General features: G+C 51.7%; 1 protein-coding gene and 1 long non-coding RNA gene across 10 annotated transcripts in view; one reads left to right on the top strand and one right to left on the bottom strand.

Annotated features, from left to right (window-relative positions):
- Positions 1-2,277: 2,277 nt before the first annotated feature.
- The window catches only part of MAMLD1 (mastermind like domain containing 1), a 121,036-nt gene continuing 96,702 nt past the window's right edge, over positions 2,278-26,611 (bottom strand). For 4 of the 9 annotated variants that reach the window (XM_017651863.3, XM_017651862.3, XM_017651864.3 and 1 more), the window contains 4 exons: positions 11,648-11,891; positions 9,162-9,205; positions 5,699-5,783; positions 2,278-4,462 (listed from right to left, as the gene is read on the bottom strand). In XM_017651863.3, the coding sequence (XP_017507352.3) occupies positions 3,411-4,462; positions 5,699-5,783; positions 9,162-9,205; positions 11,648-11,891 (1,425 nt within the window). In that variant the 3' untranslated portion in view covers positions 2,278-3,410. Of the gene's footprint in view, positions 4,463-5,698; positions 5,784-9,157; positions 9,206-11,647; positions 11,892-26,611 lie in introns of all 9 variants that reach the window. The other 5 variants (XM_017651868.3, XM_017651869.3, XM_017651866.3 and 2 more) reach the window with 3 other exon arrangements.
- On the top strand, positions 17,472-25,035 carry LOC108391966 (uncharacterized). The gene is made up of 4 exons (XR_001851897.3): positions 17,472-20,406; positions 20,846-21,021; positions 21,290-21,445; positions 22,727-25,035. It is a non-coding gene; the product is annotated as an uncharacterized lncRNA (long non-coding RNA).

The raw sequence follows: 26,611 nt of genomic DNA, 5'->3' as shown, positions 1-26,611 counted from the left end.
CACATCAAGTGTCCCAGGCCCTTGTTCTTGTAAAGGTTTCATCCTAGCAGAACAGGGGTCTCTTTGGTGGATTGGAGAATATTGCCACTATGTCTTGAAGGCATTCATGGACCTCAGAAGCATCACAGAGGGGGGCCAATTGACTTCCTGGGTGAACGGAAGATCTGCTTTATCCAGGAGCATTTTTGGTGACTGCCTGGAGCCTTGATGTTGTGCTGTTGCCCGCCTCTTAGGGTTTGTAGCAGGCCATTTTGATGATAACAGAATTGTTTTACTGACATTTACAGGCATGCCCCTTATTCCACTGCACTGTGACCGTGTGGGGTGTGCGCCAGGGATTTGCCTGCTAGAGTTCGGAGTCAAAGAACCATCAACACTGGCCATACCTATGGGCTTTGTTTGTGTCCATTAGGGGTGCCCTGGAGCAAGGGCATTTAACAGAATGGAGCACATTGGCCCTGAGACTTGGCAAGGCCCCACTGCACCCCTGTGCTGTGTTCTAGCTGGGCGGCCTGCAGCTGCAATGTCTGTGGGCTGTGGTGAGACGCACACTGGCCTCTGAAGCTCCTAGCCTGGTGAGGCCACTTGTTCACCTCAGTGCAGGGCACGGCAGAGGCTGTTGCCATGTCAGGCTGGCAGTACCACGGTGCCCTTGACAGGCAACCTGGCAGGGTCTCTACCCACTCCCCACCCTGGCCCAGAGGTTGCACTCCCAAGGGAGCCGCTTATCCACCATGGACTGGGGCAGGGGGCTGTGGGAAAGCAGAGCAACTTCCCCGGCTGCAGCGTAGGTGCTACATTTTCATTCTGCAGCTTCTTTATTATTGAATGAGGGAGGGGTGGTGGTCGCCATCCTGACTGTAACTCTTCTGCCTCTAGACCACCACCCAAAGTTGAGCCTCTTGAGCGGGAGTGGGCGGGTGGTGGCTCTACCTGCCTGTGCCTGGGTGGGGCAGCACATCTGGATGGTGTCTTTGGCTACCCCAGCCTTGGCACCTGGAATGTGGCACCAGAGTGAGGGCATGCGAGTGCTCCAACTCCACCTTCACCAGCTCTGTGACCTTGGGCAAGTGACTTTACATCTCTGAGTGCCAGCTTCCTCCTGTGTGAAAGAGACGTCAAAGTACGAACCTCCTGGGTGTTAGAGAGGTAAAGCCCACACGCCCTTCCGCTTCTGAGCTGGGTGTCTGGCATTTGCCAGCTGCCTACATGGGACTAGAAATGTACACCCATGCAACCCCTCACATGTACGAAGGAAAAGGTGGCTTCGTCAGGTGACCTAACAGTTCTCTTCCTGCTCACGAGCCTCCCCTCGGAAGGGCGCGACAAGCTTTACCCTGGCTAACTGATGGTTCAGCCGTGTCATCAGGTCCCACCTCCAGTCACACCCTTCCCTGCACTGCTCTCCATGATGGCATTTCAGGTGGGCCCAGGTCTCACCTTGTGCCCTCCATATAGCTTTGGGCTTTCACACCTCCAAGAGTAGGGCAGAGCTCTTAGCTTTCAGCTTCCTTGTGGGATGGGGGGCCAGGTGGGGCCTCCTGAGGGGTGGGACTGGGCAGCAGGTTGGGATGCAAAGGGCCAGGGGCTGCTGTGGGGAGGGGAGCAGCTCTGTGGTGGTGGGAGTGCAGGCCACCTCAAACAAGAACGCTCCAGCCACTGCCATCAAGGATCATTGGTGGCAGACCTGAAGCCAAGTTGTGGGGACTCTGAACGTGGCCTGCAGCTGTCCGGAAGAACAGGGCTGGGTTCAGCCCGGGCCATGGGGGAGGAAAGAGGGGAGCCCTTTTTCCCTAGGGCCCATGCATCCCTGCTCAGTGGCCCAGTGGCTTCACCATGGTCTGCTTGCTCTCCTGTGCAACACACATGTGCCTGCCTCAGGGGCCCCCACCTCCAGCCACTGTACAGGGTATCTTCACATGAGAGGACTTGATCTTTAATTGGGTCTGTCACCCTCTCAGTGGAGAGAGGATGGCAGTGTGGCGAGGCTAGGTTCTCAGGGCAAGTCTGCTCTGCCCCCAGTGCAGTTACCTTAGTGACCTCCTCCCCCCTCCCCTCTACATCATTCCCTGCAAAACGAGGGGCTGCAGGAAAACATGATGCGTTTCCATGCTGTGATGTGCAGACCACACGAACTTCTTAACTAGCCGATGGACACACAGGGCTTCTCTAGATGCACAGGGCAAGGAGTGGCTGCAGACAGACCAAGGACACTAGCGGGTCAGCCCACACAGCACTGGAGGTTCTGAATGCTCCCTTGAAAAATGAAAACAGAGGCACTTTTCTTCTGGCTGTTTATTACAGAACGAAGAAAAAAACGCACTGGCTTGAAACAGATGCCAGATTTCAAATGTAGAGGTGAATAGGAAGTGCCATTAAAACGTGATTACACAGAGTCTGGACACAAGTTTACAGGACAGTGGGTTTGGGTTTTTTTTTTTTATAACAGACACTTAAATATACATGAGAAAAATTGCAGATAGAAACCCATCAAAGACAAATCCCAAATCAACTATTAATGTTTACAGACTTTTACCCCAAAGCACACAGCGTTATATTAAAACAAGTACTGAAACATTTTAAACCAGGAACATCTCACCTCTATCCTGCAAGGGTGCCCCTGGAGAAGTGCAAACTGGGGAATTTCTGTTCATGTGAACAATAAAGGGAGGAACCTTTATATCCTCAAGGTGGACAGCTCAGACCCAGACAGCACACATGCTCTCTCTTCACCTCTTCCAAACCTACAGGATGCTTTCAAGCCTCCTGGTAAATTTCTTCTGCAGGACATTTATGATACAATGGCTGCTGCTGTAATATTGCTCATTAGGAAAGAGCTAGCGGAGGCGGAAAGGTTTGCAAAAGAGATTAAGTATCATACAAGGCAATAGAATTTTTAGTGAAAATGGAAATAAATGGCCAAGTGGTTTTCTATTTGGCATCTGTCAGTTTGCATAAGACCTCTTGATCACGTCCACCTCTGCACGGAGACCAGAAGCAAGTCAGGCACCTGGTTTCTAAGGTAGAGCTGGAGCTTAACAAGGTAGTGCTGCAGCGAACAAGGCTGTGTATTTGTGACAATGGGTAACAAACACAAACAATGCGTAATAAACATAACTCTACCGAAACGGAAGCCGCCACTTTATTTACAAAGTCACAAAATGAAGTATAAATACTTCTGTCATCAATGTTTAGGAAAAACATTTACAAAATTTTCAAATATGTACAGGTAGCTTGAAAAATCACCAGCTTTCCGTTTTGTCACAGGTAGAGACAGGGATGTACATGGGCTGATACCACTCAAATTGTAATGTGGAGACAACTGTGCCCTGTCTGGGGTCAGTTGTGAATTTGCTGTAGGTCCATGCCACTCCCTAGAGGGATGTCAACATGGGGGTTTGTTTGGGCATTTAAAGTCTGCTCGTGTTCTGGGTTGCGGCACTGTGGGCAGCAGCGTGCTGTTCCAGAATGTCATCTATCAGCCTCAGGTCGCAGACCCAGCCTTCAGCTGGGCTGACGCTGGGGCTTTTCAACAGAGCTTCAACGAAATCCACCTCACTGCAGTCAGGTGCTGAGCCCAGATCACTTAGCTGGGGCAAGGGCTGGGGCAAAAAGTCAGACTGTGGCCGCTCAGGGGGGGTACCTATCCTATTGAATGGACCCGGGGACTGGCTGGCAGTGATGGTAGAGGCAGTGGCTGCGGCAGCAGCAGCGGCCACGTAGCTTGGTGGCTCAATGCCCTGTATGGGGCTCACAGGACCAAAGCCAGCCATGCCCTGTGGGAGGGACTTGGAGGCATTCAGCACAGGCACAGGACCCCGCACTGGGCTCTGTCTGAGGCCCTGATGGCCCAGCAGGCTGGGGCTGACCAGGGCAGCATATGCCTTCTGATCAGGTCTGCCTCCCAGGGCCACCTGATGGGGGGACACAACTGCCTGCTGAGATGGCAATGTGGGGGCTACCAGGGGCCCTCTCACCAGTGCCTTGGTGAAGATCGAGTTGCTATCAAAATGCTGCTGGGTGCTGTTACCCACCTGGCTTGGGGGTGGTTCCCCCGCAAGCGCCGTGGATGCAGCTGCTGCCACCGCCCATGGGGCACTGCGGAACGTGGTGGGCATTCTCGGCACACAGGGCTGTCTCAGCTGGTGGGGACTCAGGGGCTGGCTGCTCAAGGGGCTGGGACAGAACCTGGGCAGGGGCACTCCCGAGTGGGCAGCCTTGAGAATTTGCATACGCCGGCAGGCGGTGCCAAGGCTGCCTGGGGCACTCTGGTGTGAGGGCAGGGGGAACGGGGCACTGGAGCTGACAATTCCTTCCTGCTTGCCTGAAGGCAGTGAGATTGTGCCCATGCCATCCCGGCTCTGCTGCCTGGTGGGTGACATCATGTTCTGGCTGGATGGGGGACTGGATGGGGGACTTGCCTTGGTCCAGCTACACTTGGAGGTGACTTGTTCTTGGATGGCTACAGAAGGAGAGAAGCGAGGGTCATTTCCAAAGTTGTCTGCAGTTTGGGCTGCAGTTGCTGGCGAGTAGGTACTGGCCCAGCACTGACCTCTGACCCCTTGCTTTCTACCCTTAGCTCCTACTGAGCATGTCCTGCTCCCCAACTCTTCTCAACTCCCCTTGTCCCTCCATCCTCAGCCTGGACTGCAGTTCTTCTGGGAAGCCTTCCTAGACCCCCTTGTCTGTGTGCACAGTCCCCCTCTCCAACAAGGAGAACATTGGACTGAAAACGTCAGCATATCTGACTCTTTTCAGGTAGACTGTAGGCTCCACGAGGCCAGGAGCTGGGTCTGTTTCTATACTCAGTACTCTATACACAGGTCTGACACTTCCCACCCCTTGACAGATGTCCACCCCTTGACACTGGCCTTCCGGAAGCTTGTTTGCCCTGTCACTGTAGCTAAAGCACACCTAACGTGGCACTCCAGCCCGGGCAGGTGGGACATTCACCTGGTTTCAGGCCCAAAGGAACAGTAATTTTGCAAGAGTAGCAGTGGGCTAAAATAAAGATGCCAAGCACCTGTTGCAGGACAGGGAGCATCCCTTGAGCCCCAGGTGACAGTACCCTTGTCTGGCGCAATGTCACTGCACAGGCTGGGAAGGATTGCTTAACACGTGTCTCCCCGGCTAATCTGGAAGCTCTGTGAAGTGGGGAGCATACCTGCTTGTTTTGCTAACTGCTGTATCTCTGGCTGATAAATGTTGATCACACTCATAGCCGCCATGGCAGGGTGGGGAGCCCTGCTATCTGTGGGAGGCCCTGACACAGCCTCTTTGAGGAAGAGCTTCCCTGACCGCCTTTCCACTGCTGACATCCAAGAGATGGCTCAGGAGCCATTACAGTGCAGGGTCCTCCAGCAGTGGCTGAGGTGGGCACAGGCAGGATCACAACCCTGGGGGAGTGCCTTCTCCCACTGAGAACAACTGCTTGAAGGGGCCTGACTCGGTTTAGTCAATCTCTTGCATTCAACAGTGATTTTGCAGTTCTTAAGACCTGGCCTTCAACTGGGATGCTATTTAAGCTTTCAATGTGAGATATTCAAGCAGTGCTGCTTAACTCACTCAGACCTGCCCCGTCTCCCTCAGTGCTTTCAAAACCACCTACCGTAGCTTACTCTAAAGTGAATTCTCACTCCACCCCCACGTACACACTTCCTGGCCCAGTCCTTTGGGAACATTGACCTCAACTGCTCACCTTGAAATTGACTCATCTGTTGGGCGATACATGCGCTCCGCTGTTCAGGGGTCATTGCCGTAAGACCTGATCTCTGCTTCTCTTGCTAAATAGAAGATGAGAAAGACGTGTTAGATTATGGCTATCAAGACATTCTAGCCTTGGGAATCACTGTGTGGGAACCCAGAACTTGGCTTTGGTGTAGCAGAAAGCATGAGTGAACACACCAACACACACTTGCATGCATGCCCCACCCTCCCGAGCAAAAGTGCACAGGTATAAATCAAAGTAGGATTCTGGACCTGGGTTAAAAAACCAACTGCAACAGCATAGGATGGGGCAGGAGAGACAGAGTGTAACAGCAAGAGCACATAGAAGAAAAGACTGAGGCATTTTGGATGTCCTTCCGCTCAGGATAGGTCAGCAGTGAGACGTGGTCACCAAGAGAGCAAATGTAACATTAGGCTGCATTAATAGAAGCAGAGTATGTAGAAGGAGGGAGGTGACAGTCCTACACTACTCTGCCTTGGCCAGACCATGTCTACGGTGCTGACAAGAGCCTGGGCACACCACTCTCAGGGAGACCCAGATGAACTGGCTGTATTCCGAGGACACTAAGAGATAGGACTAGGGCTTGGGCTCCAAACCACGCAGACACGGAGTGACTGAGCAAACCAGGGATTCAGTGGCTGGGACACAGCAGACTCCGGGCTGTGTGGTGGTGGGTGCCTAGCCTCTGTGGGGCTGTCACGGGGCAAGAGCCCAGGCTTGTTCCGGGTGGTCCTGGCATAAATGGTAGGATGATCACATGGTCAGATGGCCACACTGACAACTTTCCTTTGTTCTCCTGCCTGGCTGCAGCCCAGCAATTGGGGTGAGCTTCCCTGCTCCTCCTCAGGGTGGGCCGGGGGGCCAAGAGAGGAGCCAAGCTTCAGGGCCGCAGTCCCAGCACTGAGTCTGGCAGTGGTTCAACGGGACAGCCAAGAGAGAACCAGATCAGGGCCCGGAGAAGTCACGATTCGCCCCAAGACCTTCCGCCATTCAGTGCCAGGCTGTGACCGAGATCTGGTTCTGACATCCCAGTGCTCACCCGCTGCTCTGCCTCTCCCCTTCCCAAGAGGCCTGCTTGCTAAAGTGCCGACACCTAAGCACCTCCATCAGTATGCCCGCCTCCCCCGCCCACTTTCCGAGCTGTGTCCCCACAGATGCCGGAGACTTGATCCTATGGCCCCAGCTGTAGGCGCACAGCCTGCCTTTCTGCACTCGGGGCTGGCGTGGGCTGGGATGGGGTGGGGGACTGGCACCTGGGACGGGTCCCGGGCTCGCAGCAGTTCCTGCCAGGCCGAGAGGACGGGTGAGCACACGGCAGGGCAGGCTACAGGAGAAGCAGTTCCCTCATCCCAGCCCTGGCAGCTTCCTGGCTGAGCCCTGGCACAGGCTCACCGTACTGCACTCCCACACCCGTCATTCCATACCAGCGCCGGTCCAGTGGTACTGGCTGGGGCTCTGAGCACAGGGGCCACATGCCATCAGGAAGTGGTGGGACTGGGGTCTGCCTGAGCTGCTGGGGCTGGCAGGCATTTCCGAAGGCAGCCCCTCACCTACGCTCCTCCCTCCGCCCCTTTGGGCAGCTGCAGATCTGGGCAGATAATTGACCCCTGAGGCTCAGAGAGGTTAAGTGGCTTGAAGCGGCTAGGCAGCACACTGTCTCCTAGCTGCAGACCCAGCGCTTCTGCCTCCCCAGCCACTGCTTCTGGGGACTGACTCCTGCAGCCAGCTGGGTCTACACCCACCCGAACTCTGTCCCCACCGGCTGCCCCGTGAGTTTCATCAAACACACTTGTACAGGGTTGGGGGTGTGACCAAAGAAAAAGCAGGGGGAGGGCAGAAGAGTCCAGTGGGAAGGAGGTAGAGAGGACAAGGGAAACAAAGGGCGGGCTGGGCTGGGGGAGGAGTGGGAGGGTGTCAGCCAGATGAAAGAGGGGGCCTCTCAAACAGTCCAGCGTTACAGGGGCCACGGGCTGCTGGCCAGTGTTCACCTAAGGACGCACAAAATCCAGAGCACGCAGAATGGAAGGGAAAACCTGCTCAGCAGCAAGACTCCAGAAACTCCCACGTCCAAAAAGCATGTTGACACGGGGCCTGTGGGCCTGGGCCTCTGGTGGCCTCGGGCACTGCCAGCCCTGAGCTCTGGCCTGGTCCTGCTGTCCCTGGGCCTCCCCAGGAGGCTGCTTCCTTTGTTTTGCAGACGGAGGCCCCCATCCTTTGTTCTGAATCAATGTGCTCCAAAGATAAGCCCCAAGAAAACAGTTGTTGCCTTTTGGCACTGACAATTAGAATCATTGGGAAATGGAGAAAACAGGAAATGACAAATGTTTTCAGTGACCAGGAGGAAGTAGTGGCTGAAAGTTGCTGCTCAGTGACAGACACTCGTGAAGGATGGCCCAGGCCATGGTGGCTTTTCATAAGCACGGTTATAGAGGAGGTCATCAAATGACTCATTTTTCTAGGGCTGCAATTGTCAGGGCTCTCGGTCCTACTGTGCCCGGTGACCCTGACACGGGCAGCATCAGGTGGGCCCGGCATGGGCCTCGGTGTGCTTCCCCTGTGGTGTTCACCACCGAGAGTCTGGGGCTGGGAGCAGCAGGCCATCTCCCAGAGAACTAGGGCCTGGGCTCTTCCCCGTCACGCCTCCTCCCAGTCCTGCTTGACCGAGGGGCTACATTCACAAATAGTCTCAGCCAGGATGGCCTGGAGCTGCCTTCCAAGAAGTTTCATGCTGATTCCCAAGAAGCTGCAAAGCCCATGTCTGGGGGGCACTCATGGAAAAGCCCGCACTTCATCTGTGTGTGTTAGGCAGGAGAGAGGCAAAAGGCCCACCCGGGCACCACCACTGCCCCCTGGCACAGCTAAGCCCCGTACAGGGCCCCCCCTCCCCCCCGCAGGCCAGGCCAGGCTTTGTGTCAGCGTCACCCTTCATCCACCATGGGCGAATGTCTCCTGTAAGCCCCAGAGCAAACACCTGGATGCTTCCTCTCATCACTGAAGGGGAAGAATGGGCTCATGACTCATTACCACTTACGACAGCAAAGGGACTGTCACTGGATGGGGATGGGGGGCGTGACCAGCAGAACTACTGCGCAGATACCCAGGATCTCCAGGAGGAGGAGAGCATCCTAGCCAGGAGGGGATTCCAGTGGACCACTGACTGGGGAGGGCAGGGGATGGACCGAAAGCCTTGTTTTGTACAGCATACCAGGCAAGGGGCAGCGGGAGGGGGAGATTTCTGCCTCCTTTCCCAGCAGGCACTGCCCAGTGAGTGTCCCCCCAGAGCCGGCCTGCCATGCAGCAGAAGGCACTCAGCTATTTGTTAAAGGCTCAAAGGTTATTAAGGAGTGCTAGTGTGTGTGTGGTTATTACTCCATTAGGAAAAGCACCTTCTTCTGTAGTTTTTGGAAGCCAGGTTTGGAAATAACTCACCCACCTCTCTGACTTTTCCGCTGAAGTGACAGGAAGACAGCCTTCTTCCTGGAGACCGTAAGATAGACCTGAAATCTCTGGGCTCCCACACGCATATGGGTGGCATCCCCTGAGACCCGAGGGCAATGGATAGAGGCAATGCAGCTGGCCACTCCCACCAGAAGCCCTCTTGAGGGGAGGTGGGTGCTCCAGGCGGCAAGTCTCCTCAGAATGTCCCTCAGCCCTAAGGGCTTCCTACAGTGAAGGACGGGCAGAGTTCAGCGTTTCCTCAGCCCCTCCTGACTCTACGGTTTTTTCCATAAAGCCTCCAGAGGAGGCAGGCCCATAGTGAGCCTGAGGCCAAGATGTGGGGGTGGCGGCCCAACACCTGCCCTTTGGGCAGGGAAGGAGGCAAGACCAGAGGGCAGCCAGCGAGATGGGCCTTGTTGACTCTGGAGCCCCAAATCCCGGACGGGAAGACAGGGTTTACTTAGCCACCTGCTAAGTCCCTCTGTCAGTCAGCTGACAGACATTGCTGGTTTCTGACAAATACCACGGGCGTACAACGGTCCCAGTTCTGGCCCAGGCCAGGGATAGCTGTGCGCATCTCCACACTTACGCAGCTTACAACGGAGGAGGAAACACACAAGATACAAGTAAAATCAAAGATCATTGCACATGCTGACACCTTCTAAAGAAGACACGGCAGAGTGGCGGGGTCCCGAGTGGGTGGGCAGGGCAGCAACCCTGGGTCAGGGTGTGGGCCTGACGGTAGCTCAGAACCTGCCACCCCATCGTGTAAGCTAGGCAAAGCCCAGGGTGGCCGCGGCTGCCGGCATCTTTCTCTGCCCCTTTGGGCCCTGGCACAGGACCTGGGTGCTCCCACAAGGTGCTGGTGTGGCCCTTGGGTGTGCACCGGTCTGGGGCTATCACTGGGGCCTTCACAAAATCAGTGCCATTAAAACAAATGGCAGAGCCGCAGGCCAGCTTTGGTGCTGCTGCCTTTTCCATGTGACCTCTGAGTGCGTGAACTCCTCAGACTGCTCCTCCGCATCACTGCTTTCAGGGATGCCTGGTATAAACGCTGCGAAACGTCCTGGGCAGGGAAAACAAAACGTCTTTGCAGCCCGCCTTCCTTCTTTCCCCGTGCTGCCTGTGTCCTCCGTCTCACACTGAGTTTGGTTTCCCTGAGTCACAGGCTGAGCAAGGTCCTATCCCTTAAAGTTCCCCAGCTGGGCCCAACTTCCAAAGCTTCTTAGTGCAGATTTGGGGACCAACCATCCGCCCCGCCCTCTTCTGCTGGAGGGAAGGTGTTGGCTCGGGAGGAGATGTAAATGGGGGAGGGGAGAGGAATTCACCAGGCAAGCTGGCTGGCATCGTCTTGTCTTGTTTGGACTTCTGAGGACGGGGACAGGCAGGGCAGATCAGGGGGGAAACACAGCAACATCCAGAGGGGACAATGTCCCCATCCATTCTGTTAATTCTGCTTCCCTGGCAGCTTTGAGCTTGACAAGATTTCTTGGGTTTCAGCTGCAGAGGGAACAGCGGAAGAGCACACTGTGACTCTTGAGAGCACACAGAGAAACGGGGAAAACAGAGAAGAATCAACAGGCCTTGGATGGAAAGTACGGCTTGCTCTTCCAGGCTGGGGCAGACTGGACGGAGAGAACAAGGCTGTACGGACCAAAGCAGAATTTCCATTAAAGGCCAGAATCCTGGCCACCCTTTCAGCTTGTGACCGTCTTCTGATCATTATCACTTAGTAAATGCACGTTTCTCCAGTTTTCTCTGCAGTTAGGGAAGATGTCCTGCGCACACTGATATTTCATATGCCAGAACAACTCCACATTCCCATGAAATTCTCTGCAAAGGCCCACTTGGGCTGGCATCCACCATCTTGCTCCCATGACCACTAATGGGACTCTTCAGGGCCAGTCAAGCTGTTCCTTCTAGATTCCAGGATATGAACCCAACTCTCAGCCATCTTGGACAGGCTGCCTTGGCTTCCTGCCTTCTGCCCTCCCCAGGCTGCCAGTCCTCCAGTGGGTTGATTCAACTTCCCACTTCTAGGGCGCACAAGTCCTGGGTGGGGTCAGGGAGCACCCTGGGGTGTGGGGTCCACAGCAGATCGCTGGCGGGACAGGCAGTCCCTAAGGGCCCACTAGGTATGGAGCAGGCGGGCACTGGGGGGGATTCAGAGGTGTGGAAGCACAGCCCCCATTCCCTTGGGCTTAGAGTCAGATGGCGCGGGACAGGCAGGCAGGGAAGGAACTGGGGTGCTTTAAGGTGCAAGGCAGGGAGCTGAGGTAAGGCTCCGGCGCCTGGAGCACTCTGCTTGCTTAGGTGACAGGAGAGAAAGCACTAGAAGTCCCTCATGGGTGTACAGAGCTTTATGGGCTGTCACCTCCTGCGTTCCTCCCAACAACCCTGTGAGGCAGGCGGGCAGGCTGAGCAGGGGACTGCGCCCCGGTTGACAGATGTGGAAAGCGAGGCTCAGGGGAAGTGACTTACCTACAGCGTCGCAGCTAGGCAGTAGTGGAGCAGGCACCTGCCTCCAGGCCTTCGGATCCCAGCTGCCCCAGGGCGCTGCCTCTGAGGTGCTGTACGAGGAGGTGACTCGGGCCAGCTCATGAGCAAAGGAGCTGCTGGGCAGGAAGGACTCACTCCCCAGGGCCTGGCAGGATGGGGGCTGTCGCCCGAGGCTGACCTGGGGAGGCCTGGCTTCCCCAAGCTTGCAGGCTTTGTCTACATGAGTCTACAACAACCGAGTGAACAATCCATCAGCTGCTTGGCCACAGAAGGGCTCTGACTGATCTTGTCACTACCCTGACCGCCTGCCTAGCTAGGGCCTTTGGGGGTTGTGGTCATGCACACCGACTGCTCTGGGGCAACAAAACCAAACAGCTTTGCGGTCTTAATTGTCTTGGGTCACAGACTCCTTTGAGAACCCATTCAAAGCTATGGTCTCTCTCCACAGAAAAAGCACTTACAGTGCTGCCCCCCACCCCACTTCCAGCCCACCAGCACTTTGTATATAATTTCAAGGGTTTTCTGGACCACTTAATACCCATCATGGCTCTCAGTTAAGGACCCTCTGCCTTCATCAATCAGTGCCTTGTTGGACACAGAGGAAAGCTCGGTCACATAGCTGGTTCCTCGGCAATGACTTTGACCAGCCCGCACCCCCACCTGCCCTCCTACTCTGCAGAGCAGAGCACACAGTTCTACACTGGTTTGTCGGGGGTGTGGGGAGACATGCTGGGGAATCTGCAAAACCAAACAGGCACGTGTAAATGACAACAGCCAAGTCCTGACCTGAGACCCCACTGTACTTCACCTCGTCGGGGCCCCAAGGTATCGGGACTTGCGTGTGGGTGGGACCTCCCCTTCCCACCATGTTCTAGAACATAAGGACATCACCAGAATTGAACATATGACCCAATTCCTTCAGCGAAAGGCAATTAAAAAATCTCACAGTTGATCTCCAGGAGACCCGAAGGAGCTGCTGATAAAGCCCTGCCAAACTGGCCGGCACGCCGAGAGCTTGGCCACAGTGATGTCCGGAAGGAGGGAAACCTGCCTTGGCGAGGCAGCCTTCTTTCTATGTGAAACAGCCTCTTCACGCTTGTGCTTTTAACACCTGAGCTGCGAGTTATCCTCTGTTTCTTTCAAACATCCCAGTAGGAAGGTAAATATTTATCCCCCAAACTAAGCTAACCAGTTGTAGTCAATTCAATTAATTGCAATAAACACTTGCTAGGCACCTACTGTGGGCAAGTCTTGCAATGGCAGACAGGCCAGTAGACATTTGCGTGCATTATTTGAAACGGCAATAAAATCCCCGCCACTAAATGTGTTGAGCATTTGCTATGCACCAGGCGCTAATCGAACTACTTTCAATATTCGGTCTCATTCAATCCTTGAAACAGCTGTTCATGAGGTGGGAACTATTATTGTCCTTATTTTACACATGAGGACAATGAGGCCCAGAGAGGTTAACTAAGTTGCCCAAAGTCACACAGCTAGTTAGAAGCAGAGCAGGAGGCAAACCCAGGTTTGCATGGTTCCCCAGCCCACATGTAGTTTGCCATGCTGTGGGGACGTGTGTGTGTTCAGTCATTAACTTGCCACGTGAAAATGTAGAAATTGTTAAAATGGGCTACTAAGAAAAGTAGAGGCAAGGTTTCACAAGGGGCCTCCAGGCAAATTTTTTAAGTACAAATTATAAATACCTAAAGATGGGACTTGAAAGATGACACCCCCTCCTCCCAAACAAACAAAACCAAAATCAAAATCAAACAACATGAAATACTTAGTAAGAAAGTACTGGGGAGAGAGAATTTCTTTGCCATTCTGACGGGAAAACTGCGGAGGGCCCTCTCCTTGGGGGGTTCACTAGGACAGAGCTGAGCTCACCGGCCATCTGCAGCTTCATGTCAAGCTCCAACTGGCCCTCGGATCAAGGTCATCTGGGACATGGGCAGGAACGTCGCTTTCTAAAATGGACAATTCTTTATGCCTGCATATCTAGCTCCTTGATAATTTTAAACACTATTTCATAGCCTCATTAGAGTTTTTACAGTCCCCAAATGCAAATATTACTTGAGTTCTGATTACTTGCCTACTGCATGACAACACATTCTAAAAGCTGAATGGAGAGTATTTGTAGGGGACTGAAGCATTCTAAAGCTTTTGCTCAGGAACTCCCGACAGCTTCATGTGACTGGTAGGATGTTAGTGATGGGTCACGAAATAGGCCTCCTGTCAGCATTCCCACACCCTTGCAGTGCCTGAGCAGCTCTGCAGGCAGAAAAGAACTGCAGATGGCACGTGGAAGTTACCAGCAGTGAAGATGCCCTGACAGTGCACGTGGCTCCCTTTCAGTGGCTGCTGGGGGTGGGCCTGGAGCTGCTCAGTCAGTGGAGCTGAGTGGGCACTTCGCTGGCCAATGGAATCCCAGTTAAAAATGAAATAAATAAAATAGCTGAAATTCAATCTTGACTCTTGATTGATTAGGAGCTTTATAGCTGATGCTCGTGTGTTTTCTGCATTTAATTTGGGCAACTGCTCATCACAACCCCCGTAAGTGTGAGGCCCAACCTCCCAATAAGAGGTTTTTAGGGGCATTTTGAGTCTTGTAAGTTTTCAAAAGTAAGGTAAATTCATCTCTTTCTTTGGATTCACTGGAAGTCTCAGAAAAGCAAGTCGATTGGTAATTGGTTGGGCATGATTTCTAGCCCTTGGGACTGGCTGGTTCCATGTGATTCCAAATGCCCTCGAATTAGACCATGGGATGGATAGTGTCTGATAGTGATGCCCATTCTCCCTTCAGTCATAGCCTCTCCTCCCAGCTCCCCAGTCAGGGTGCCGCGTGCATCCGGCCCTCTGTGCTTCACCCAACCTGGAACACCCTTTCTCCAAGGTTCCACTTGGGGAATGCTGCTTGTCCTTTGAGACCCAGCTCCTCCACCCCGGGAATCCTGCCTGTCCTTCGTCCAACTCCTGTGGCTGGGCACTTCTGGCTGACTGAACATCCTTGCTGGGCCAAGCTGTAATCATCTCTAAATCCCTCTGGTGCCCACAGTGCTTGGCACAGGCAAGGGGCTCAGCAAATTCTTGGAAAATTCAATTGACTTCACTCTGCTGTGAGCTTGGTGTGATGTCCCAGGCACTTGGAAGACGATCATCCAGTGAGCACCGTGCGAACTCTTTTTGGGAGAAAGTGAGCCTTGACCCTCACTGAAGCACAGCTACTCAAACCTTCACAATGTGGTTGGGTCATAAAACAAGTAAGAGAACAGAGAAGGATCATAACCACACCATGAAAATCACACCAGGGCACACACTTAGTGAGCACACACAGTGTGCTGGGCGCTGAACTCTGCACACATGCCTCGGAGACTGTCCCTAGTTTATGAGATAAGAACGTGGAGGCAGGCTTACCCCAGGACGCACAGTGAAAAGGTGGGGGTAGAGACCTGGATCTCATTTAGAGTGACTAAAACCCAAGCAGCTCCTGGGTTTGGAAGGACAGAGGCTCCTTCTCTGTACATTCACACTGGATTAACTCTACCCTCTTCTGTGACATCACCGTAGTTCAAACGGGCTTGGGTGCAAGAAGCTAAGATTATGACTAACCCCACAGACACTCAGCTACTTTGCAAGAAGTGGACGACTGCTCTGACTTCCTAAGTTGTTGATTGGATCAGACATTGGTCTGCTCTTCTCCATGGAGATTCAGGAGAGGTATGCGTGCATTTGCAAAGTTACAGTTGTATACGACAGCTCCACTGGCTTCTAGGAGCTGGGAGATTTCTCGACTTGATCATTCAGGATAACGAGTCCTGAACTCCTTTCTTTCCTTTCTCTGGTCATTACTAACCATGTAACAGAGGTGAGGAGAGAAAGCCCAGAAGAGGGACGGTGAGACCTAGCCCATGCGCCAGAGACTCAGAGCCCAAGGCCCTTCAGGGCTGGACTGACATCAGGCACTGGGGGGATAAACATGTGAAGGCACTGAATGATACCCGGATAGCCCAAAGAGGTCAAGGCCGAGCTGTGGAAGCAGCTGGATCTTTGGGCAAATCGGTCAATCTCCCTCCATGTCAAACAGAGGTATCAAGAAACAATTTTGTAAATTTGAAGTTATGCATTGAGAAAACAGGAAAATGTAATGTGAGTCAGACTTCTTGGCCTCTCGCTTGCCATTACCCTACTTGGCCGTGTCAATGGGATTTCAACCTATTGTGACTATGTGTCTATTAATAACACAAGAAAGCTTAACAACTTAAAGGCTGAGATTTTGCAAAGAGTAGAATCCTAGAAGCTCTGTAAGCAGCATTGTCCAACAGAACTTTCTGAGATGATGCTGAATCACTCTCCCAGAAAAAGAATAGACTGTTCTATGCCTGCGCTGTCCGATATGGTAGCCACTGGCCGCATGTGGCAACTGAGCACTTGAAGTATGGCTAGTGCATATCAAGAAGAGATTTCTTAATTTTGTTTACTTTTAATTAACTTAAGTCGCCTCATGGCTGCTGGCTATAGTACTGGAGAGTGCAGCTCTTGGGACTAGTGGCTACAGAACACCGCTCTGGAGAAAGGAGGTGTTGGTTTGAATCATGGATTTGTCCCTTCTTAGCTATGTAATCATGGGGAGGCACAGTCTTTCTGTGCCTTCATTTCCTTGTCTGTAAGAGAGGTAATAGGTGTGTGTTATCTGTAGAGTGATGGGGGTTATACAGATGAATCGAGTCAATACCTATCCGGTGCCTGCAGGTTGTGTGCATTCTCTGAAGGCTAGTTAATAGAGGTTTTATTTACTAATACCTCTGCCATGTATCGAGCACTTTCACGATACACCAGGTGCTGTCCTACAAATTTCACAGGTTAGCCTGGAACTGGACATGCTGCTGTAGTCGTGGTCTGGCCAACATAGCTCAGCAGGGCCACCACCTCTCCTTTCTTTTGGGAAAATAGACTAATACTAATAAAAATGATCATATGCTAAAATTAGGGCCATTTATAGAAACAACTCAGTTTAAGGCACTGAGCTCAGCCCTTCCTTTGGGTCCTTTCAATTAATTAATTGTCCTCAGTACAATCCTATGGAGAAGGTACTATTGTGATCCCACTGTAAAGATGAGGAAACTGAGGCATACAGAGTTCAAGCAACTTTGCAAGGTCACCCCTCAGTTAGTGCCAGAGCCTGGACTAGATATTGTCTGACTTTTGAGTTTTGCTTGATAAAATCACCCAACCTTTGTTACTACAATAAGCACGCCAGCAGCTAGAAGATTCTGGAGAGCCACTCAGGTTCCACAGCTGTGCAATGGCTGCTGGGCTGGCTACTGCTGTGTGACCCAGGTGTATCCTGAGCTGAGGCAGACTCCAAGTGATGCATGTGGTCCAGGGGATGAGGGGGAGATAGGGCTCCCTAAAAAGGTTCTGCACAGAACCCTAGCATAGCACCAATTCCACCCAGTTGGTGGCCCTCTTCCATGAATTCGCATTTTGTTCAAGCTTTCTTGGAGCAGGGTATCCCTCATGCAAGAGCTGGAAGGGCCTGAGCTGTTCTGCATCTCTTCTTCTATACATGTATATAATTTGACTAAAATTTCAAAGTTTAAATGTCTAGCATTGACTAAAATTGATGGGGTCCAATATCAAATTTATATAGTCAATCTTAAGTTTCTCAGACTTGGAATTTAGTCACAGGATTAAGTAGAACTGGTAAATTGTAACTTTGCCAAGAGAAAAAAAGCCCCAAGAATATAAAAAGGCAAAATCAACAATGTATAAATCAATTAAAGAATGAAGGAATAAATACCTTTTTTCTGCAACGTTAATTCCAGTGAATAAGCAAGTGGCCTGTTGACAACCTGGGATAGAGAGCGGCACGCTTCCTGTACCTCCCATAGTGTTAGGCAGGGAGCAGGCCTGAGACTGGGGCTGGCCGTTTTCTGTGGGGCCTTTCTGTAGAGTGGCCTGTGCTGTGCCTGTCACCAGTAACGGCAGGCGCATGCAGCAGGCAGGCTGTGTGCGTGGTCGGGCTGGGTGGGCCACTGGAAGGCATTCTGGGAGCAGCAGCAGCTGGGTAAGGGGAGGGCATCAAGGCTCTCGAGTCAGAGCCTTAGCAGCCAGGAGAGGCCTGTAGCACTAGTTGCTCTGACAGCTTCTAGAAGGTTCCTACAGTCTCATGATAATGATGGTGATGATGATAACAGCTACATGAACAGCATGCCAGGCACTGAGTGAAATGCTGTACAGTTTTATCCCATTTAATCCCCATGGCAACCCTGACAGATGGGCACCACTGTTACCCCCAGTTTACAGATGAGGAAGATGAGGTTCAGAGAAGCAAAGTAACTTGCTCTGAGTCACATGGTAAGTGGCAGAGCTAGAGGTCAAAGCAGGTCTGACTTACTCCAAAATCTGCACTGTTAAACACAAATACTACAAGTTCAATGTCCAAAGCCTACCCCTTATGCTTATGCCTGCCTGCGTCCTCCCTCAACAGCGTCTCCCACTGGGGACGGTAAGCACAGCGACAGGCCCCAGGTTCATCCAGCTACCGGCGCGTGGGGGCACCCAAGGAAGGGAGCGGCAGGATTTCCTTCAGAGAGACTTCCGGACTTAGACGGCCGATTCAAGGCATGTGTGTCAATTCACTCCTTCCCAGAGCCCTGTAAGTACAGCAAGGGTCTGGTGTCGCGTTTAAAGGACAATCCCACAAGGAGAAGGAGAGCAGGAAGGCAAACAGCCACATCACAATTTCCTCAGCTAAGGAGTAGCTATCCTGGGGAATGAACGGGCTGCACAGCCCCAAGGAAGGTGAATCACAACACGGCACAAAGGAAAGCAGAAAAGCAGCTTCGTCCGGATGGCAGAATCTTCATCAGGCTCAGAACAGGCGCCCCAGTTGTCTCTGGAACTGGGAGGTAAAGTGGATGGGGATGGCCATGTAAGGGGGTAGACTCCCGGGTCCCCTCCCCGGCTCCATGTCCTTGGTTTTCTGCCTCTCCCTGACCCTGGCGGAGATCTGGCTAGACCACTGCTGCTCAGTTCCCTGCTCTGCCTTTCGTACCCTGCTGCCCACATCAGCTGGCACGCTCACTTCACACCACGGAAGTGTCCTGCGTTGACCTACACCTGGAAGCTGGGGGACCTGGAGGCAGGCTGTGGTGTGCCTGAAAGCCAGCACCAAGGATGGCCCAATCCCATGTCCACGACTGCCAAGCATCCTGAGTGGTGGGCTCTTCACATCCCCCACTCCATCATGCCTTAGACTATGACCTCCCAAAGAGGGGAACTGGGGACAGACACGACCGGGGATTACTCAGCCTCTCTCCTTCCGGCAGCCTTCATCAAATGTGACTGCTGCCTGCATGCCTAGGCTGTGCTCAACACTCAGTTCTTCCAAATGAAGCGACTGCTTGTTTAAGAGTTCATTAATAAGTGGTGAAACTACATAGAAAAGCGAGAGAATCATTATGTCAGAATCAACATAGCGGGCACGTCTCAGGGGAGGGAGAGGATGTGACCAGGGGTCTACTCAGGGGATGGCAACGTTCTATTTCTCAACCTAATTGATGGTGACACGGGTGTTCACTTGACACTTCTTTAAGCTGTGCATATAGGCCTTGCATGCTTTTCTGTATCTGTGCTGTATTTCACAATGAAAGGAAAAGGCTATATATACAGCTGGATGCTAGTAATAGTTCTGCATAGAAAAAAAAGAAATATTGCATTCCAACATGTTGCCAGTGGTTATCCCTTTTTTTTATATAGCACACATATTTATTTCACTATCCCAAGGGGCTTGTGTTTTGTCCACACTTGTAATAACCAGAAGATCATGAAAAAAAAAAAAAAAGATAAGGTCCCCATCTGAAAGGGAAACTAATGAAGACCAACACAAAATAAGATGGTACAAGCCATCTGTGGAAATCTGTGCAGAAAACAGCTCCTTTGGAGAGATTGGTGATGTGCATCATCTACAAAGGATCAGCTCAAAGCTTGCCGGGGAGCCCAGAGCTGCCTCTCAGAAGTCAGAAGAGTTGTTATTTGTAGGAAGGAGCAGCTACACGGGGGCTTGTAAGATATTCTGAATATTCAATTTCTTAATCTGGTTGGTGGGTACATGGGTGTTGGTTTTATTATATGTTTTATACACTCTTCCGAATGTGCTGTAGGGATTTGAATCAACCAGGAATCATTTAAGTAGAAAATACAGTGCTACTTCAAAGGAACAACTCAAGTTCATGTAAAATCACCATTATTTAGAATACAAAAGTCACTTTGGGATTTTGATCTCATTTTCTTTTCTGCTGCCAGCCCCAGCCAGCTCTTTCTAGAGCTGTTCCCTCAGAGGGGATCAGGGTGGGGTCAAGACGGCAGGGACCCAGCTCAGCACACTCCTCATGGGATTTAGGGTTGGCCTGCCTTCCTCCCCTGGGTTTTGTCCACAGAGAGGCGCACAAGTAGGTATTCTGACGGCACCCGAACCCAGTTTCCTGCTGCTCCTCTTTCTCACGGGACCTCTCCGGTCCCCGCCCCTTCCGTACCTTATGGAGTGGGGCACCACTCTCTACTTCCCTTGAAGGTCTCATCTTGTCTTCTTCTGACCCATCTGTCTGCCTGGGGCTGAGTGGTCTCCCTACTGCCCTAGCCCTTCTAACTCAGGAGAAATGAGAGATCACCTCCTCAAGCCATCACCCTCTGCAGAGGAAGGAGAGGTCCATGGTTTTCACAAGAAGGCCAAGCAATGGGTGAGCCTTGCCCTGGGAAAACCGCCTTTGTGATCCTGGTGTCTCCCCAGGGAAGGGGGGATGGGGTCATGGGGAGTTAGTGTTTAGTGGGGACAGAGTTTCAGTCTTGCGAGATAAAAAGGGTTCTGTGGATGGATGGTGGGGATGGATGCAGAGCAAGGTGAATGTGCTTAATGTCCCTGACTGGAAGCTTAAAGATGGTTAAGACAGCAGATTTTATGTTATGTGTTATTTTACTACGATAGAAAAATTGGGGAAAATAATTGCCAAGCAACCTAAAGACAGAGTTGTAGAGACCTACAGAGAGCATGTACCTCCCTGGTTTGGCAGGGGCAGGGGGCAGGGACTCCAGGCTTGGGGTAGGGCAGAGCCTTGGCCCAAGTCAGAGCAGACTAGGCCTCAGCACTCCCCATTCCCAGGCAACCTCTTTATCCCAAAGGAGGCCGCCTTCCCTGGTCTGAATGCCAGGAAAGGAGACTCAAAAGAAGCTGGAGTGCGCAGCTTCAGGGTGGGCCTGGAAGACACACGCCTGCACAAAAAGCAATGACATGAAGGAGAGAAGAGGGCCCCACACACAGCTGACCTTTTGGGATCCCTCTGTGAACCTCACTGACAGTAAGTAAAAAGGGCACCCACACTCCTGGGACCAGTGGGACTGTGCTGAGGAAGCCCTGCTCTGCATACTGTTGAGAGCCACTGCCCCCGCCAGGGCACACAGGGCCGTGCCCCTGGGCATGGCTTGCAGCCTTGGTGCCTGGCTCTGGGTGGACCTCTGCCTGGGCCTCTGAAGAGTGCATGTTAGAAGAGGAGACAAAGAGTTCAGGAGGCCAAGGCAACACTGTGGTGGAGCATCAGTATGCGGTCCCCTCCACTGCTTTGACAGTGACAGCAGGGCAATCCCAGGCAGCTGGCCATTGGAATGCAGTCTCCTTAATCATGACCAGGAACTAGGAGGACTCCTTGCGGGGCCAGCAAGGCCTCCGTCATGCATGTCTGGAGGAAGCTGGACCCTCAGAAAAGCTCCATCTGAGCTGCCCAGGTACCAAGCCAAAGGTGAACTCTTTACTCAGTCCTGTTCAGTAGCATTTCTCTTTCCCTGACTCTCTGAAATATCTGCCTGCTTTTACTTGTCCCATCAGGAAGCAAGAGTGTTCAGTGGGCCAGGCTCTGCCAGAGGCCAAGTCAGCCTGGTCCCTGGCTTCTCCAGGAGACAGCACAGCTTCCTTCCTCTCCTCCCCCGACTGCTCCACGTCTCCCAGTCATTTGGCCTCTGGCCTCCCCCAGTGTTACTTGCTTCTTTCCAGTCCCCACACAGATGGTCTAGTCATTAGCTTATACAAATGGCCACTTGACCCAGTCACACTGAGGCAGGTCAACAGCCTGGGCTCCAAGAGTTGTCACATACTGACACAGGGGAGGGTGTTCTTCGCCCAGAGAATTTGGAGAAGACTCCCATCCACTTACAGTAAAAGCCCGTCTATTTGGCTTGGTGATACATGATCTGAGAACTAATAATGGAAGCAGGTTATCCACAGTATACGCATGTGCAAGGGCTAGTTCCACTTTTCATCCCCACCCCCACACTACTGTTAACAGCTCTGGCCTGGAGGTCAGGCGACCTGAATTTAGTCTGGGCTTTGCCATTAGCTTTAAGCTTGAGAAAGTCCCTTTCCCTTTTGTGTCTATCGAGATTATTGTGTTTTGCTTTGTTTTGGTCCTTTGTTCTGTCAATACAGTTTATTACATTGATTGATTTTCATAGGTTGAACCAGCTTTGAATTCCTGGGATAAGTCCCATTTTACAGTGTCCCCCCATCTGTAAAATGATGTAGTTGAACTAGACAGCCTCCAATGTGTCTTTCAATATTCATGTTCTCTGATTTGTGATACTAAAACAACAAAGAAATAGTCATTTTTAGGCACCAGAAAGATAAAACTTAGCCTCTTCCTAGTGTAATGAAGGGGTTAAATATTCATTTTGCTTATTTCTCATGTAACTTTAGTCTCTTCAGTCTACCCCACTTCCAAGGCATGGTAATGCTTAGATGCTTAGGATGGGAACTAAAGCTTGCCAGCTAATTCATTTTAAACTTCTCCCAAATGTGTAGAGTTTTATTTTCTTAGGCCTGGGGTCAGAGGACAAACTGGACAGATGAGGGGAGGGAGAGAAGGATCAAGAATCCAAACACTGAGTGAACAATGACTAAGCACAGTTTAGCTACAAACAAACCAGTCAAGCTGGCCTTGGCCTTGTTCTCCCAAGTAGTTAGTTGGGTGCTACCCCAGGCCTCTGTTCCCATAGCTATCCACTGTCTTCCAGGGACTCTGGGAAGAGCCTTGCCAGCCATAGCTACTGAAGGAAGGATGTGGTGGTCTTGCTGATGGCTGTTCAGAACTCTTGCCATGGGGAGTGTAATTCGGAGCCTCCAGAAGCTGTCCCCTTGATTTGTCACTGCATTTGGCCTGGACCCCACTCCAACCAATGAACTGACTATGGTGGGTGTACTCTGCAGGCACGCTCCGTGTGAGGTGCAGGTCTCTTCCAATGCTTACTTGGGCTCCAGGACTCTGCCTTGGCCTGGCTGAACCTTTCCCAGAGCTGCACGGTGGTCCCCAACTCTTCTCACCCAATTGTCGTCTGCCCACTGCAGCATGGTTAGGGGCTCTCCCACCTTCCCTTGCTCCCTCTCCTTTCAGCCTCACAGAATTGCACTAGGGGGAAAGCCTTATACCGCGTCCTGATGTCTGCCTGTTGGCAGACCCCCCCACACACAAAGGAGCACTTGGCTACTTAACTCTTCGTTCTACCAAAAACATAGAGGGAACCCTTTTGTCCTCACCTCCTGTCACCCCCCCACACTGCCCTAGTGAGTGACCACAGGGAGCCAGGAGTGACAGGAGAAGCACTGTTCCATCTCTTCCTTTAAATACTTGGCTGCTGGCTCAGAGACTTAATTTTGGTCTGAGCTTTACTGGAGGTCTATAGATTTCTTGCACTAGGTATCTTTTTCGGTTATTTTCGTTCCTCACTTTAATCAGGAATTGGTTGTTTTAAAAGACAACACAAGTCACGGGGAAGCCCCAGACAAGTCTAGTTGCTCAGGGTTCCTGGCCAAGTTGGGCTCTAGTTAGGTCTTTCTGATTGTCTCCACCTGCACAAGCCCAGCAGCCAAAGCCAATATCTGCAAGATGTTAGTTTGTGGACTTTCACTGTAATAATTTGTCTTTTCTAAATAAATTATTGAGGGGTTCAGTTTGATTTAGTTATAAAATTATTTTCAATAGCAGAAAATATTATAGCAATGGTGATAAACTATAAAGAGTGTATGAAGTTCACATTCCGTTCCCAGGTTGGAATCCACCTGCCGCAGAATTCATGTGCCTAGAGTCTGAGCCAAAAGTCAGGAGACTCAGGTTGTTACTTGGTGCCAGGCGTTTCATGGCCCAGCCGGACTCCCCCGGCCCTGGTGGGCAAGTGCGAGGCTCACCCAGATCGGGGTTCTAGGCCCTGCTGGCTGTGATGCACTGAGTGGGAGGGGCCTCCACTTCCACCCAGGTGCCTGTCTACAAACTGGATGGGCCTGGGAGGGAGGGAGGCAGCTGGGTGCTTGGGGGCTGCTGTCCAGAGAGAGGAGGTCCAGGGTGCCTGATTGGGAGGGAGATCCCGAGTGTCCACAGTGCCAGGATCCCAGAGAATGGGTCCTTCAGTGTATTTGTTTCTTCTGAGGGCTTGTCGGTCTCATTACTCTGGGGCACCCATCATCCTACCTTAGAGAATGACTAGTATAGATTATTTGATAGTTTTCCACTCAACAAAATACTGTGGCTGGAATCTGCTCAGTCAGCCTTCTGCAACACCTGCTTACTAGCAACTCCTGCTCCAGGCCCCGTGCTGTGATAACATTAGTGGACAAAGCAGGTGCGGTCCTTGGTCTTTCAGAGCTGCCACATGCATATAATGGAGAAGCACTTTAAATGAGGGTTTGTAATACAGGGTGTTAAGTGCTATACAGGAACAAGTAACAGGAGGACCCAGCCTAGGCTGGGGTGGGGGTGGTCAGAGGAGGCTTCCTGGGGAAGCTGGGCTTTAAGCTGTGTCTTGAAGGACCAATAGATGTTGGCCAGGTGAGGGGCCCTGGGTGGAAAATTGGCAAAGTTCTCAAATCCACTTGCTCTTCCTCGCAGCTTTGCCCAGGGCCACTCCTGTTCTAAGGCCTGACAGATACTCAAATGACATAGGGACAATGCTTGCAAAATGAGGCCTAAGGACACTGTTTCTCCCTGGAAAAAGAGCTGCTTTCTGGAATCACACAGACTCACCCCAAAGAGTGCCATGCTACAGTGAATGGGGGCAGGGAGGTTGGAGGACCAATGTTTGTATTCGTTCCTAACTTATTAACTCCAAGGACATCATTAACTTTCTTGAAGCCTTAAGGTGTCCCTCACTGTCAGCTCCACTTGTTGAAAATTATATGACAAACCAAAGCAGGAGTACCAAGATGTTGTTAGCCTTCATATGGCACAGTAGGGTGCACCCCATTTATAGAACAATATGTTTTAAGTCAATGGAGAGCAAAAGTGATAGCGAACAAAATCTGAGTCCTAAATGTCAGAATCAGAAGGGCCCGTTGGGGTTCTCTATACTAGAGGTTCTCCAAGTGGGGGTCTTTGGACTAGCAGCAGCAGTGGCCCCTGGGAACGTGTTGGAAATGCATGTTTCCAGGCCCCACTGAGACCCACTGAATCAGAAAGTTTGGAGGTAGAACCCAGTAAATCTGCACTTTAATAGCCCTCCAAGGCCTGCTCCTGCCTGCCAGCGAGAACCACTGGTTCAATCCAAAGCTCCCCTTCTTTCCTGAATTCTTGCTTTTTTTCTGCCCAGGTGAGCATGTGGCCAAAGGGCCCTGGAACATGAGAAACTACATATTGAGCACACAGCACATTACCTGGACTTTCTCAATCACAGTGGCAGCTTCTTGGGCAAAGTAAATAGGTTGTCTGTAGGGGTGAGCTTTTGGGAGGCTGATGCATGGGCAGCAGGGAGCACCGGCTGTGGCTGGCCGAAGAAGTTGATCGTAGCAAATACGGCTGGTTGCTCAGCCAACAGCTAGTCTTCCTTCTCTTGGTACCCTCCCCAGTTTTCATTCAGGCAGCCTCACTTGCCCCCTGCTGCCTATATGCTTTGGGGAACCTGGCTCCACCTCGGGTTCTAGAGGTGGGGTACTTACAAGCGCATAGTAGGCATGTGATCCATTCAGGCCACTATGCCGAAAGTTCCCCGGGGGAGTTCTAGGAAAGCAGCTTCCTTGCTCTTCTGACAAAACTTCTGGAAGCTACTCTCCTGCTCCCCTGACTGAGGGCAGGAGGAAGCTTATAGCCCCTGGAGGTGCTGGCAGCTAGTGTGTGCCCACAAGGGGGAGCTGGCCTCAGGATGAAGCCAATGGCAGACAGGCAGCCTAGAAACAGACAGCCGGGAAGCGGCATCTTTGGTGACACTGTTGCACTGCTGAATGAAACCATCCCTAAGACTGCCCAACCACTGGATGTCCAGTTGCAGGATTCAGTAAGCTCCTTTCATTGTTTAAGCTGGTGTGAACAACTTTTTCTGCTACTGGCAGAGCAATATGGCCTAACTGATAGAGTCTAGCCTGGCCCCCAGACCTCTGAGCTCTTGAGGTCTATGTTACCCCTCCTGCCTCACACTGGAGAGCAGCACCCCATTCTCAATGATGAAGGGCAGGGCCTGCTGAACCCTGTTCAGCCTTGAGTCATACTCCTTTATTCACAGACCAGTTGAAAGAAAAACCTAACACACCTGAACTGTCTATACAACATGCCCCAGCAAACACATTCAGTGTAGACCAAATATCGCCACCCTGGGCTCTTCATTGCCATCCCAAGTGTGGTACTCAAGCTCCTGAATGCTCTATTTTGCATTTGTTGAATACAATACACATTTTATAAGCAATAGCCTGGCTTAACAACATTAAGATCATATTCAATTCCAAAGCGAACTCGAATATGTACTTTGTAGGTTTCTGTGAAGAAAATAATTGACCATCCAAACTGGGATTCATCTATGGAAAATAAGCTGTGCTTGCTCCTCAAAACAATTTTTGGCACCAAGGTTCTGTATTTTTAAATCCCTTGAAAAGTCCAAGAACAAACATACCAGAAAGTCAAGATTTGATTTCAGAGGTAATAC

Source organism: Manis javanica, chromosome X (genome assembly GCF_040802235.1).
Source record: "Manis javanica isolate MJ-LG chromosome X, MJ_LKY, whole genome shotgun sequence".
Lineage (NCBI taxonomy): Eukaryota > Metazoa > Chordata > Mammalia > Pholidota > Manidae > Manis > Manis javanica.
Note: the sequence above shows the minus strand (reverse complement) of the source record. Positions and strands in the feature narration are given on the sequence as shown.